At 38.7% G+C, this 15,802-nt stretch overlaps 1 protein-coding gene across 4 annotated transcripts in view; it reads left to right on the top strand.

Moving 5' to 3' along the window:
* The first annotated feature begins 283 nt into the window (after positions 1–283).
* The window catches only part of XRN2 (5'-3' exoribonuclease 2), a 98,091-nt gene continuing 82,572 nt past the window's right edge, over positions 284–15,802 (top strand). For 2 of the 4 annotated variants that reach the window (XM_078149697.1, XM_020986856.2), the window contains exon 1: positions 285–454. In XM_078149697.1, the coding sequence (XP_078005823.1) occupies positions 380–454 (75 nt within the window). In that variant the 5' untranslated portion in view covers positions 285–379. Of the gene's footprint in view, positions 455–15,802 lie in introns of all 4 variants that reach the window. The other 2 variants (XR_013484623.1, XM_078149698.1) reach the window with 2 other exon arrangements.

Here is a 15,802-nt window from a genome sequence, read left to right as displayed (position 1 = left end):
CCCGCCTCACTTAACGGTACCTCGGGTAGCCAGGGCGAGGCCTTCGCCGGACTGGCGGGGTATGGCGGGTCGGTCCACAGAGCCCCGGGGGTCGCCTTCGTGGGGCAGCGCGGAATGCGCCCACCGTCCGGGACTGCCAGCGGCAGCGGGAGTCCCGCCCCACCGGGTCGCTCCCCCCGCCCCCACTTCCCAGGCGCTCTTTTCCCGCCGTGCTCTGCCGCGGCAGCCGCGTGGCGTCACTTCCCCCCGCTCGGCCTGAAGGTGGGCGGAAGTGCCTGCCCTCTGCCGCCGCCGCTGCCGCCGCCGTCGCCTGTCTCTCTGGTTACGCTTTTTTTCCCGGGACCGGGCTTGCCGACTTAAAAAGCGCCCGACCGACACCATGGGAGTCCCGGCTTTCTTTCGCTGGCTGAGCCGCAAGTATCCGTCCATCATCGTGAACTGCGTGGAGGAAAAGGTAAAGGGGAGGGGGTCGTCCGAGGCGTCAGCGGAGAGGCGGGGGGCCCCGGGCGTGACTAGGCCCTGCGTCTCCTGCCGCCCCTGTTCCTCCTGTTGTCGAGCCTGAGTCGGGGCCCGCCGGGACCCCGGAGTCCTGATCTGCCCGGGTGCGGGAGACCCCCCCCCCTTTGGTGTAGCCCGCTAAAGAGTCCCCACCCCCTTGGGGATTCCGCGCCGAGACACGCGGTCTTCACTTCTAAGTTCCACGGGCTGGTGGCTCTGCCGCTGCTGAAGGGAGCGGGCCTGCAGGAGGACGGGAGAGGGGTGGTCGGGCTCTGGATTCGGGGCTGCCCCTTTTGGGTCGGGCTGAGCCCCACCCAGCACACCCAACTCCTCCACCCCCGGCCGCTTTCCGGTGTGCGGTTGTTACTTCGTGGGGGAGTCTTGACTGTGTGAGCCGGGAGCCTTCGGCTCTTTCCTCGCCGCGCTCTCACCGAGGCTGCCCCGTTTTATCTTCCTTGCTGTGGACTTTTAAAGTGAACAGTCGTGTGCTGAATAGCACGCACACAGGCCCGCTGAATCGGGTGTTTGTCATTGTATTTGTGGTAACAAGGTTTCTGTTAATCTCGAGTTAAACTTTTTTTTTCAATTATCGAAAATATAACTCCAGCACTCCCCAAGGGGAAAAAAGCCTTGTAACAAATATACGAAATTAAAACAAATACCATACCCAAAAGATAAATTTATTGTTCTGCACTCTGAGTCTATTCCTCTTTTTTAGGAGGTGGGTAACAGTCTTTATCATCTCAAGTCACTATTGGTCATTGCATTGATCAAAGTTTTAAGTGTCCGAGTTGTAGTTATTCTAGAAATGATTTTCTGGGTTCTGCTTAGTCTGTTCTGCATCAGTTCATACTTGTCTTCTCGGGTTTCTTTGGAACCTATGCTTTCATCGTTTATTAGTGAATTATAATGATGTTTATGTACCATAATGTGTTCGGCCATTACCAAAAAGATGGGCACCTCTCTAAGTTTGCACTACAAAAGGAGCTGCCATAATTATTACTTTTTAAACATAAGGGTCCTTTTCTTTCTTTTTTTTTGTCCTTTTGGGGTTTGGGAAAGTCAAAGGATATGCATATTTTAGTAACTTTGGGGGCATGATTCCAAATTGCTTTCCAGAATGGCTGTACCAATTAAGAGCTTCATGAGCTTTTAGAAAGGTGTCTGCAACTTGTTTTTTGATGTTTTCAGTCAAACTGACTTAATATCCCCCCCCAATCCTGAAGAAGTGTGATATTGTTAGACCTCATTTTTTATTTTTTCTTTGAATTAAAGGCAGGAAAAACTTTTCAGTATATTTCTCTTTGAATAAAATTGGCATAGTAAATTGTTCTTTTTGGATTTTGAGTTTTAATAGGATCTCAATCTTAGTTTTTTCACTTCCAGGACAGACCTCAATTTTATATTTTTGTAGCATGGCCAAGATTACCCTATGTTGTTTCTGAAAGAGGAAGTCCCTTATTTCATTGTTTTTTTGAGTTGTTTCAGATGTATGTTCATGTGTCATAGAAAGTCAAGATAGTCAGATAATTGCAATAATGATTCACTGAATTTGTCGTATTTATCATGCCAACATTGATTTATACATTAAAGTACACTTCGTTCAATTCAGGTTTATGTAAATTGGGATTGATGGTTGAACAAGTTGGCTTAAAACCTTGCAGTGAAATTAGAATTTAGAGCAGGGACCATTCCCCCTATCCCCCCCCCAAAAAAAAGGTTCAACTCATCCAGATTCCAGTAATTAATAAGAATGTTTCAAACACATTTTTGGAGAGCAGGTTAAGTAACTTTTTAAAAGTATGCTGTATGGCAGCTGTTACCCACATTAGTGTCGGAATCATTAGTAAAAAGAAACCATCTCTGCCAGCTGTTGGACCATAGCCCTATCTGTTAGGTTGGGATGGGTCACTGGTTAGCACTTCTGTACTTTCACATACATTTCTTTTGTGTTTTTTCTTCAGTTCCACTGTTTCACTTTTTCTTGTTCTTTTCCAAACCCTGCCCTTGCATATGCTAGTGACGCTCATTTGAAAAAGGTTATTGATTGCAATAATAGGGTAATAGTGGTTATCTTCTAGGAGTAACTGAAGGAAGGTAGATTGGGGGAGATGGTGGTGTACATTAGAAAAATTAGTGTGCTCTGGAATGTAAATCAGGAGAAGCCTTCATGAAAGAGATGAAACTTGAGACTTAGGGTTTGGATTGGCATAGAGGAAAGGTTGAGGACCCCTTATCTAAATTTTTTTTTATTCCAGAGAAGTCAATGTATAGCACTATATTGGTTGGTATGATAAAGGAATGGAAATGTTTAATCTTCGTCAGCTATTTTTTTTCCCCCTTAAATTTGCTCAGCATTGTTCTAAATATTTTGGGAGATTAAAAATGTCTGACAGTTCTTTCTCAAGGAGCTTACCATCTGGTTGGGCATGTACAAGATGAGTGCATTTAGAACAGTACTTGACAGTATACCTGTGTGTTAAATTATGTGGCATAGACTATATTCATTAGGGACAGGGATTAGAGCTGTGATTTCATTGTCTGGATGAGGAAACTGTCTTCTAGGACAAGTTGGTACCTTCTTTGCAACTTAAAAAATCTTCTGAGAGTTGCCTGCAGCATCAGGTTTAAATGACTTGCCCCAGGACAAGCAGCCAGAATATGACAGAGCCTACACTTGAACCCATGTCTTCCAGTCTTAGTGGCCTGCTCTCGGTCCATTATGCCACTCTACCTTTCATTTTATAAGAACAATATTAATTTTTTTTGATATAGCCGTTTGAGGATGACACTAAATACTATAAAGGACATGGTATTCCTGTTTTCCTGGTGAGGTTACTGGTTGTTGAATAAGTGACTTGCCTGTAGTCATCATGCTAGTTAAGTGCCTTAGGCAGAATTAACCCAGATCTTCTTGACTCTTAAGTTCTTTACCCTTTCCCTTCTGCCACACTGCTGCTCCAGTGTAATGAGTAGGCACTTAGAGAAAGGAAAGATCATTATCCCTAGAATTATTGGGGATGTTTTCCAGAAGGAAGTGGGGCATATGCTGAGCTGTGGAGGGAGGGTGGCTAATATTGGGATCCTTTCTTTACTTCTCTCACCCAAATTTTGCACTGAAGGCTTTTTGTTATGGATATTGGAGATATAGAAGACTGGGAAAGGGAAAATCCTTACCCCCAAGGATCTTACATTCTATAAGATGAGATACGTCCCTGTTTCCTCAGGACTACCTGTGGTACAACTATCCTGCTTTTCTACTCTCTTAAACTGTAAGTTAACTTTCTTCATCACTTTTGATTGGCTAACAGATCTTACTGATTCCTCTACAATGTCTCTCGCTTTCCTTTTGACTTTTAGAACTTGTTTCCTCACTGGTTAAATGGGGATAATAATACTTGCCTTATCTGCATCACAAGATTTTTGTGGGGAAAAGAAGCTCTTAAAAAAATTTTGAAGTGCTTTAGAAATATGACAGCTTGAATGTTGCCTATTTAGGTTAGACCCTCTCATTTTACTAGCCTCAATTCAGCTGTCCTCTTTCTTCTTCAGTATTACTTTTATGTAGATAAAACTTTAGTTTCCAGAATACTTTTACCTGTTGTTTAATATGATCCTTATAATGACACCTGTAAAATATTTAGGATGGTTTTGTTATTCTTTACTGGTGGCAAACTAGAATCGAAGTGCTTCTAATCCCTTATTCCACTGTTTTTTTTTTCCTGATTATGCCTTCTCATCTTACAAATTTTAGACCTGCTGGAATTTCTTTCAGTTAGATGATCTTTTAGATGCTATTTTTGTTTTAATATTTTGTTTATTTTTATTCTGAACTTAACAAACACCAAATAATATGAACATTGCCATTTACAAAGTAGAACAGCAAACCTTATCTAATATCTTTTCTCTTAAAATATGTAATAAATTTAACATTTAACTGCTTAAAATTAAATTTTGTTCTCAGTTAACAAGTATTTATTTTCTCTTCTTCCCATGGCCTCTCCTACTGGGGAAAAAAAAAGAAAAACAAAATCCTTGTAACAAATACATAGTAAAACAAAACAAATTCCCATGTTGGCTGTGTCCAAAAGTTTGTCTTTCTGAATGGTTAGTCCATCACTTTTCTGAAAGGAGACAGTATGCTTTGTTGGTCCCCTGAAATCATGGTAGTTGAGAATTCATAAGTCTTTGAAAATTGCTTATTTTTACACTGTTGTAGTATAAATTATTCTGCTTCCACTCACTTGATTCTGCATCAGTTTATACTGATTTCTCTGAACCTGTTCTTTTTGTTGTTTCTTGTAACACAATGGTATTTCATTAAATTTGTATGCCATAATTTGTTCGGATATTCCTTCCAAAATGGGCAATCCCTTATTTTCCAGTTCTTTTCCACCACCAAAAAAAGCTGCAATAAATATGTTTTCTCCTCTGATCTGTTTGGGACATGGGCCTAGTACTGGTATCTCTTGGTCAAAGAGTATGCACGATTTAGTAAATTTGGGGGCATAGTTTCAAATTCCTTCCAAAATGACTGGTCCAGTTCATAGATATACTAATATTATGTCAGTGTGATTGTTTTTCATGCAGCACCTTCAGTGCTAGTCTTTTTTTGGGAAGGGGACTGACTTTACCAATTTGATGGGTGGAACCTCAAGAATTATATTAATTTGCATTTCTTTAAATATCAGTGATTGGGAGCCTTTTCCATATAACTATAGGGAGCTGAATTTCTTTTTGAGTACTATTTATAGCCCTTACCCCTGAAGGATTATACTCAGTTTTGCTGAGTAGGTGATTTCTTTTTTTTTTTTAATTTATTTTGATTTATCAGTCACTTCCATAAGCTTTTTGAGTTTTAAATTTTTCTCCCCTTCCCTTCCCACCTCCCTCCCCAAGATGGCGCACAATCTGATATAGGCTATTCCTATTAAATATATTTTCACATTAGTGACGTTGTAAAGTAAGAATTAGAACCAATAGGAGGAACCTGGGTAGGTGATTCTTGGTTGTAATCCTATCTTTTTTGCCATCCAGAATGTCATATTCCAAGCTCTACAGTCCCTCAATGTAGAAGCTGCTAAATCTTGTGTTATCTGGATTGTGTTTCTACCATACTTGAATTGTTTCTTTCTGACTGTGTGCAGTATTTTCTCCTTGACCTGGGAACCCTGGAATTTGGCTACAATATTTCTAGGAGTTTTCCTTTTCCTTTCAGGAGGTGATCAGTGGATTCTTTCAATTTCTGTTTTACCCTCTGGGTTCTAGCACAGCAGGGCAGTTTTCCTTGATAATTTCCTGAAAGGTGATATCTAGGCTCTTTTGATCATGGCTTTCAGGTTGTCCAATAATTTTTAAATTATCTCTCCTGGATCTATTTTCCAGGTCAGTTGTTTTTCCAATGAGATGTTTCACTTTGTTTTCTATTTTTTCATTCTTTTGGTTTTGTTTTACAATGTGTTGATTTCTCATAAAGTCACTAGCTTCCATTTGCTCCATTCTAATTTTTTTCTTTTTTGGCTAGGCAGTGGGGTTAAGTGACTTGCCCAGTGTCACACAGCTAGTAAGGGTTATGTGTCTGAGGCTGGATTTGAACTCAGGTCCTCCTGAATCCAGGGCCTGTGCCCTATCCACTGCTACCACCTAGCTGCCCTCCATTCTAATTTTTAAGGAAGTATTTTCTTCAGTGAGCTTTTGGACTTTCTTTTCCATTTGGCCAATTTTGCTTTTTAGGGCATTCTTCTCCTCATTTGCTTTTGGACCTCTTTTGCCATTTGAGTTAAGTCTATTTTTTGAGGTGTTATTTTGTTCAGTATTTTTTTGTGTCTCCTTTAGCAAGCTGTTGACTTGTCTTTCATGATTTTCTTGCATCACACTCATTTCTCTTCCCAGTTTTTCTTCTACTTCTCTTGCTTCTCAGAAACTTTTTTGAGATCTTCCGTGGCTTGGGACTGATTCCTATTTTTCTTGGAGTCTTTAGATGTAGGAGCTTTAACTTTGTTGTTTTCTTCTGGTTGTATGTTTTGATTTTTGTCACCAAAGAAAGATTTTATGGTCTGACCTTTTTTTCCTCAGTTTGCTCATGTTCCCAGCCAGTTACTTGAGTTTTAAACTCTTGTTAAGGTAGGTGTCTGCTTTCAGTGTGGAGAATGTACTGTCCCAAGCTTTGGGGGTTTTGTGCAGCTGCTTTCAGAGATGCTTCTAGGGACCTGTAAATTTTCAGTTCTTCCAAGGTGGTACTGTCAAGGGCAAGGTGTTTACTCCTTTCCTGGCCTGTGCTCTGGTCTTTGAGTGACCATAAGCACTCTTTTCTGCCTTGGAACTGTGGGGAGGATTCCTTCTCTCACCACCACCACAAGCTCCACCATGCCAGTGCTCCTTCTCACCCCAGGATCGCCACCCAGAATTGGGACCCGAATTCAAGCACAGGCAAAGCAAGAGATCCTTGCTTTGGCACTAGCAAAGAGATCCCTGAAATCCCATTCTGATCAGCCACTTGATTCCCCTTCTGTCTGTAGACCAAGAGCTCTGGAAGTAGTCACTGTCCTGAGGCTGCACTGGGACTGGGGCTGGCACTGAGCTTCTCTCTTGTGGTCACAGACTTTCCTACTGACCTTCTAAGTTGTCTTTGGTGTTTGTGGGTTGAGAAGTCTGGAAACCACCACAGCTACCCATGATTCCGTCCTGAATCCTGAGGCCTGCTCCAGGTTCCCTGAGGCCTGGTCTTTGCCTGTGCACCCGTGCTGAACTGTGCTCCTCTTTTATCCTGGCACAATAGACCTTTCCAGTCAACCATCCAGGATGTGTTGGGTTGGAAATTTGTTTCACTCTTGTCTTTTTGTGGGTTCTACTGCTCTAGAATTTGTTTAGAGACATTTTTTACAGGTATTTGGAAGGGTTTGGGGGAGAGCTTAAGCAAGTCACTGCTTTTACTCTGCCATCTTGACTTCATCCCATCTATCCTCTATATATTTGGAAATGAAATTTTTAGCAGAGAAACCCTAAAGTAAAGATTCTCTCCTAGTTAACTGTTTCCTTTTAGATTTTTAATATGATATTTAGATTTTAGATGATAAAATACTTCCATTTTATCTTTTGTGTTCCTCTCTTTTTGGTCATGAGGTCTTCCACTGTCTGTAGACCAAAAAGGTAATTTCTTCCCTGCTTTTCTAATTTGTTTACTGTATGACATTTTATATTTAGGTTATGTGTCCATTTGGATATTACCTCAGTATGTGATGTTAGATGCCATTAACTTAATTTCTATCGGTCTCTATTTAATTTTCCCAGTAATTTTTGTGAAATAGTGAGTGCTTTTGTCAAATGGCTCATTATTTTGAGTTTATTGAACAGTAGGTACTAGATTCATTTGTTTCTCTGCATTGTGTACTTAAAGTAATCTATTCCATCGATCTTTCCCTCTCTCTCCTTCCCTTCTCTTTCTATCTTTTTCAGTTTCTCTCATAAAATTGTTTTGATGATTACCGCTTTGTGTGGCATTTAGTTTGAGATCTGGTATTTCAAGGAAGGTCCCTTTCCTCCAACTTTTTTTTTTTCATTATTATCCTTCAGATTCTTGATCTTTTATTTTTATAGATGAATTTTATTAATCTTTTTTTCTTTATAAAGCAAACCTTTGGTGGTTTGATTGGTATTTCATTGAAATTAGCAAATTAATTTGGCGCTGACTACCCATGAATAAGTAATATTTCTTCAACTATTCAGGTCTGTATTTCCACAAGAGTGTTTCATAGTTGTAGTCATATAATTGCTGTGTGTACCTTGGGAGGTAGACTTCTAAATATTTTATACATTCTGTATTATTTTAGATGCAGTTTTTATTCCTGCTAGGTTTTTGTTTGTAAACAGAAATTTTGATTATTTATGTGAGTTTAAACTTTGCTGAAGCTGTTTTGATTAATTTTTTTAGTTGATTTTAGTGTTCTGTAAGTACCCATCACATCTGTAGAAAGTGATAATTTTGTTTCTGTGCCTATGTTTATTCCTTCAATTTCCTTTTTATTATCTTATTGCAATAGTTAGCATTTCTAGCACTCTTATCAAATAGTAGTGGTGCCAGTGGACACTTTTGCTTTGCCCTGATCTTATTGGAAAGGATTCTAGTTTACATCTGTTAGATAGAATGCTTACTTGATTTTAGATATGTACTGCTCACCATGTTAAGGAAAGGTCCATTTATTCTTATGTTTTCCAGTGTTTTTCATAGAAAAGGGTGTTTGTGTCATCAAAAACTTTTTCTGCAGTTATAGATAGAATAATTTTTGTTGTTCTTTTTATTAATATGGCCACTTCTGTTCATAGTTTCCATAATATTGAACCAGTTCGGCATTCATGGTATAAGTTCAACTTGGTTGTTGTGTGTAATCTTTGTAATGAATTGTCATAGTCTCTTTGCTAATATTTTATTTGCAATTTTTGCATCAATATTTATTTGAGATACTGGTCTATAGTTTTTTTTTCTCTTTTGACTCTGTGGTTTAGCTATCAAGACCACGTTTCTATCATAGAAGGGATTAGGAAGGATCATTTCTTTTCCTATATTTGCAAACAATTTGTGTAAAATTAGAAGCAATCTTTTTTTTTTTTGCTAGGCAGTGGGGTTAAGTGACTTGCCCACGGTCACACAGCTAGTGAGTGTGAAGCAATCTTTGAATGTTTGCTAGAATTCACTTGTAAAAACATGTAACTTTCACAGTTCCCCTCTTTTCTATTTTAAATGGCATTTTCATCATTATAGTCCTGCTCAGAAATAAAAACATTTAGCATTTGCTGCTATGGCAGATACAAAAGTAGAGCACATGATACTCTATAAAATGAAATAACTAATAAACATTGCGTTATAGTGAGGTAAATAAGTAGTGCAGGTATCCCTACTTCATATATGTAGAAACTGAGACACATAAAATGATAGACTTGCTGGAACTCATACAGATAGTAAGAAGTAATTCTACTCAGTGCTTTTCACTACATCATGATTACTTCCATAATCATATCAGTAGAGATATCCTTAGATTCATAATATTAGTGTTGGAAGAAAATTTAGCGATTTTTCTAGATCATCCTCAATGTAGAAATTGCTTTCATAGCATTTTTAACAGATCATCATTGGCTGAATCTAATTTGCAGAAATATAAAAAGGATAAATATAAAATTTTACACTTAGTTTCAAAAATCACTTTTGGTAGAACAGAGGATAATATGACTAGATAAAAGTTTATGTGGAAAAGATGTAGGTGTGTTAGTGACCTACAAGCTCCGTATGAGCAGATCATCAAGCATCTGGTAAGTATCTGTTATATGCAAAGTACTCTGCCAGGAACTGGGGATACAAGTACAAAGAATAAAACAATCTCTACTTGAAATGAGCTTACAAGAAGTATGTATAAAAACACAGCATAAATGTAAAGTTAGTAAACCTCAAAATAGTAAATACTGAATAATTTACTGTAAGGTATTGTGGGATGGGGACCGCTAGCTTTTTTGTTGGGTGGGGGGAGGGAGTGAGAATGAATTAAAGATTTTTTATTGAAGACTTTATAAATAAAAAGATGTTGCTTTGAACTTCATCTTAAAGGAAAAGAAGGCAAAGATAAGGAAGGGAATATGCATTTCAGGCATGGGAGAAGGCCTATGCCTTTTTATGGAGATGAGAGATGAAGTGTCTTGTTTGAAGAACTGAGAGGCCATTTTGGTGCGGATTAGTAATCAACAAACATTTATCAAGCACCTACTGAGAGCCAAGCATTGTACTGTTTGCTGAGGATACAAAGAAAGGCAAAAAACAGCTCCTACTTTCAAGGAGCTCAGAGTTGAATGTGGAAAACAACATGCAAACAACTGTACAATAAAATATATGAAATAAAGTGAAGGTAGTCTTAGAGGGAAGGCATTTAGATTAAGCTGGATGAGGAAAGGCTTCTTACAGGAGATGGGACTTTAATAGAGATTAGAAGGAAGCTAGGGAAGTCAGGAGGTAGAGATGAGGAAGAATTCCAAGCATAGGGAGACAGCCAGTGAAAATGTCCATAGTTGGGAGATGGAATGTTTATGTGTGAAGAACAGCAGGGAGTCCAGGGTAACTGGACTGCAGAGTAAGTACATGGAGGAGAGTAAGGTTTCAGAACACTGGAAAGGTCAGAAGGGACCACATTTTGAAGGTTTTTAGAAGCCAAATGGAGGAGTTTATACTTGATCCTGTAACTGATAGGGAGCCATTGGAGTTTGAGTGGAAGTGGGGGGGGGAGGTGACTTGTCCTTTGACTTGAGCTTTGGGGAAATCACTTTGACAGTTGGGGAGAGGTTAGACTGAGAGACTTGAGTCTGGGAAACCAAGTAGCTGATTATTGCAAGGTATGAGGTGGTGAGATCTTTTTTTTTTTATTAAAAAATGTTTTTTAAAATATAAAACACCCTTTTTTAAATTTTCAGTTTTCAGTATTTACTTCCACAAGATTTTGAGTTTCAGATTTTCACTCTATCTCATCCCTCTCCCCACCCCAAGATGGCATGCATTCTGAATATCCCTTCCCCTAATCTGTCCTCACTTCTTTCTCTCCCCCCCCTTCTCTTATCCCCTTCCCTTCTATTTTCCTGTAGGGCAGCAGACTTCTGTACCCCATTTCCTGTATTATTTCCCAGTAGCATGTTAAAACATTTTTTTAGAAACATGTTTTTAAAACTTTAGGTTTCAAATCTTCTCCCTTCCTCCCTCCCCATCCACCCTCATTGAAAAGGCAAGCAACTCCATATAGGTTATACATGTGCAGTTATGCAAAACACGTCCATAGTAGACATGTTGTGAAAAACTAACTCTATTTCCCTTAATCCTATCCTGCCCTCCCATTTATTCTATTCTTTCTTTTGACCCTGTCCCTCCTCAGAAGTATTTGCTTCTGATTACCCCCTTTCCCAGTCTGCCCTCCTCTGTATCATCCCCCCTGCTCTCTTGTCCCCTTCTCCTCCTATTTTCCTGTAGGGTAAGACAGATTTCCTTACCCAATTGAATGTGTATGTTATTCCCTCCTTAGGCTAAATCCTATGAGAATAAGATGAGGTGATGAGATCTTGAAGTGGCAGTGTCAGAGGAGAAAAGGGGAGCATGTGAGAGACGTTACTAAAGTAAAAAGCCTGAGTGACTTGTGAGCAGGTGATACCCTTAACAGTAATAAGGAAGTTAGGAAGAGGAAAGGTTGGGGGGGAAGGGAAGGAAAGATTATTAGCTTAGTGTTAGACATGTTGAGATTAAGACATCCTAAGGACATCCAGTTCAAGATGTGTAATAGTTGATGAGACACTGGAGGTCTAGAGAGATTAGGACTGGACTGATAGATCTAAGAATCATCAGCATAGTTGACTGTTGTCCTTTGTGCTTGAAGAGGACCAAAATGCCATCACTATGTCTGTGGTTCAAGGTGCAATGTGTCCTCCTGTGGCTGATTTGATCAGTACAATATCCAAGGCTCAGCCACAGGTCAGGCACATTATCAACATAGATGATAATTGAATCCATGAGAGCTGATGAGATCACCAAGTGAAAAAATATAGAGACAAAAGAGAAAAGGGCTCAGAAGAGGGCTGAGACTGGGTTGAGTGATGTCCAAGGTGAAGGGTGTGACCTTCGTGAATATCTAGCAGTGGAGACTAAAAAGTGGTCAGATGGGTAGGAAGAGAACCAGGAGAAGGAGTGTCACAAAAACTTAGAGGAAGAGAGTCTCAAGGAGAAAAAGGGTGATGTCAGAGACTTGCAGAGAGGTCAGGAAAGATGAGGATTGAGGAAAGGCCAATAGATTTAGCGATTAAGAGATGGTTGATGTTTTTGAAGAGAGCAGTTTTGGTTGAATAATTGTTTGGAAGCCATATTAAAGAGTTAAGAAAGAGGAAAGGAAGTGAAAGCACCTATTATAAATTAAGTTGCAAAGGGAGGACAAATGTAGAACGTTGCCTGATAGGCTAATACTGATAGACAGGTCAAGTGAGAATTTTTTGAGTATGGGGGAGACATGAACGTGTTTGTAGCCAGTAGGAAAGCAGCCTGTTGACAGGCAGAGATAGAAGATAAAGGAGAGATTGGGTATAATATGGGAAGAATCTTCTGAAGAACCAAGTGGAATGAGATCACTTGTGCTTTTAGAGAGGGGTTTGCTTTGACAAAGAGAAGGGTCACCCCTTCATGTGAAATGAGGTGAAGGAGGAGAGTGGCGAAGACATTTGAATGATGGGAGCTGAATTGAGAATAAGAGGGAGCTCTCCTAATAACCTTAATTTTTTCAGTGAAACATTAGGAAAGCTTCTCAGCTGAGGAGGGGAGATAGTAGAATATTGGGAAACTACAGGAGGATGAAAAGATAGGTTGGGGCCAGATTGTTCATACACAAAACAAGAGTTTATAATTTTATCTTAGAGACAATAAGAAGCCATTGGAGGAGGTTAAGTAGTGGAGTCATATGATCAGATCTGTGCTTAAGAAAAATTACTTTGGCATCAGTGAGTAGAATGTCCTGGAATGGTGAGAGACTTTGAGAAGGTGAGATCAATTAGGGGGCTGTTGCAGTAATCTAGGAGGTGAGAGGTGATAAAGGCCTGAACTAAGGTGTTTGTTGTATGAGTGGAAAAAAGAGATTGGTGCAAGAGATATTGTGGTGGTAGAAATAGCAGATTTGACTCTCTGTCCTCGTGTCCAGAACGCTCTTCTTCTTCACCTCTACCTCCTGGCCTTAAGACTCAGCTCAGATCTCACTTTTTGCAAGAAGCCTTTCTCAGTGTCAAGTTCCACCCTACCCCCACTCCCACCTGAGATTACCTACTATCTAACTGTGTACATATTTTATATACCAAATTGTTTGCTTTTTTGTCCCCACCATTAGTATGTGAGCTTGAGGGGCTGGGGCCATAATTTTTCTTTGGTTATATCTCAATTACTAAGCATAGTGCTTAGCACATAATAATCATTTAATAAATGCTTGTTGACTTGATTGGAGATTTGGGTGAGAGAAAGTGAGGAATCTAAGGCAATGCTGATATAAAACTAAAACACTGTAAGGATGGTGGTGCCTTCAACAAAAACAGGGAAATTTCTTTTGATCAAAAATTAGTTTACTTTAAATCGTTACAGAAGAATAAAGACACTTAAAATTGGTGCCATCTAAAAAATATTGTTGAAAAGGCATTAAAACGAAAGAGGTGTGGCTTATTTCTTTTTTTTCCCTCACTTAATAGTATTTTATTATTTTCCAATCACTTGTAAAGATAAGTTTTCAGCATTCACTTTTATAACATTTTGAGTGCCTAATTTTTCCTCCCTCCCCTCTCACCTCCCCAAGGCAGCAAGTGGTCTGATATAGGTTATACATGTACAAATATATTAATCATATTTTCACAGTAGTCATATTGTGAACGAAGAATCAGAACAAAAGGGAAAAAACATGAGGGAAAAAAAACAAAAAAAGTGAAAATAGTATGCTTCAATTTGCATTCAGACACCATGGTTCTTTCTCTGGATGTAAATAACATTTTCCATCGTGAGTCCTTTGGAATTGTCTTAGATCATTGTATTGTTGAGAAGAGTTAGGTCAATCACAGTTAATCATTGCACAGTGTTGAGGTTGCTTTGTACAGTGTTCTCCTGTTCCTGCTCATTTCACTCAGCATCAGTTCACGTAAGTCTTTCCAGGTTTTTCTGAAATCCATCTGCTCATCATGAAACAGAGAAATTTGGAAGAAGGAAAAATAGAGGGAGAAAGATAATTGAATTAGTTTTAGATAATATTGAGTTTATGGTATCTCCAGTCCATCCAGTTTGAAATGTCCAATAGGCAGTGGTTGATATGAGGCTGAATCTCAGGGGAGAGATGGTGGCTAGATGGTAGTTATTTGCATATTGGTAACAGTTAACCCCCCTGGATCTGGACATTATCAAGAGAGAGTATAACTGGAAAAAAGATGACACAGGACAGAACCTTGGGTTCAGTGAATGGTTGGAGGGGGGTGGGTTGATATTGTTGACGAGCTAGCAAAAGAGACTAATACTCTTGACTCCAAATCCAGTTCTTTCTTCATACTATCTCCCAAAGTTTTTCATACATTTCTGTGCTATCCTTCCAGAACAAAATAACTACATTTGTCTTCTACAAATTTGGTTTCTAATTAACATTTCTCTTTCTGTCTGGATTGCTCTACTGGAGGTTCCCAAACTTATTTGACCTACTGGCCCCTTTAAAAAAAAAATTACTCAGCATGTTCCCTCCCATCTACTTTCTTTAACCCTATTTAAAAAAAATTTTTTTAAATTAATTTTTTAAAAAAATTTGCATTATTTCAAACTACTGCACTCCCAGTGGATTATTCCAGCACCCCCATGGGTCAGTATAGCCCACTCTGGGAACCTGTGCATCTAGACTGATCCCTTTTTTTGTGACAGAGGCATTGTTTGATGGTGTATACAGTATTTTATCCTAATAGTATCCTACTTGTCAGGCCACCAAATAAACTATATCCAAAATTTACAATGACTACTTAATTGTCAAATCCAATTGCAATGTCACGGTCACAGCTTTGTGCCCCCATACTTATTTAGCACAGCATTTATAGTAGACTTGTTATATTTAATTGAATTAAATTTCGCAGATAATCTCTTGAAATAGTTATTCTAATGGCAAAACCTCCCACAAGATTATATTTGTTTCAGGGTAGATGTTTAGATAAATACTAATTTTAAAAAAGGTATTAACATAAATACTTTAAAATTCAATTTAACAAAAATAAGTGATTTTTTTGAGTGAATTTAAAAAAATTGTATTCCATAAAGATACATTTAAGGTATATTAATTCAACAGTAAGTGACCGATGGGAGTATATTATTCTATATACTTAAAGCTAAAATATTATTGCAGAATAGAAGTTATAATTTCAAATTATATACTTGGCATACTCATGTAATCTTTTAAGAAAGATTTACTTAAACAGGGCATATTAAGCCATTTACTTTACCAAGGTAATTTTCTTGTGCATGTTCTGAAAACTGCTGAAGAAATAGTATTGAATTTGCCATAATATGAGCATATTATTATTCCTGTATAATACCAACTATTTATATTTTAGAGCTAAGGGAGAAGAAATATGTAAATTCCAATAAGGAATTGATGGAAGTCATTTAAACCTGAGATTGATCAGAAATCATTGTGAAGGAATAATTCAGTTTGACCTTTCCCAAGGTTCTAGGTGAGTGAGTATAGGTTTATTATCAGAGTAGCTGCAGGGTGGTAATTTTTTGATTGTTTTTGTTTTC

The sequence above is a fragment of the Phascolarctos cinereus genome, unplaced genomic scaffold (assembly GCF_003287225.1).
Source record: "Phascolarctos cinereus isolate Bilbo 61053 unplaced genomic scaffold, phaCin_HiC Scaffold_2;HRSCAF=192, whole genome shotgun sequence".
Taxonomy (NCBI): Eukaryota; Metazoa; Chordata; class Mammalia; order Diprotodontia; family Phascolarctidae; genus Phascolarctos; species Phascolarctos cinereus.
This window is presented reverse-complemented; position numbering and strand designations above follow the sequence as displayed.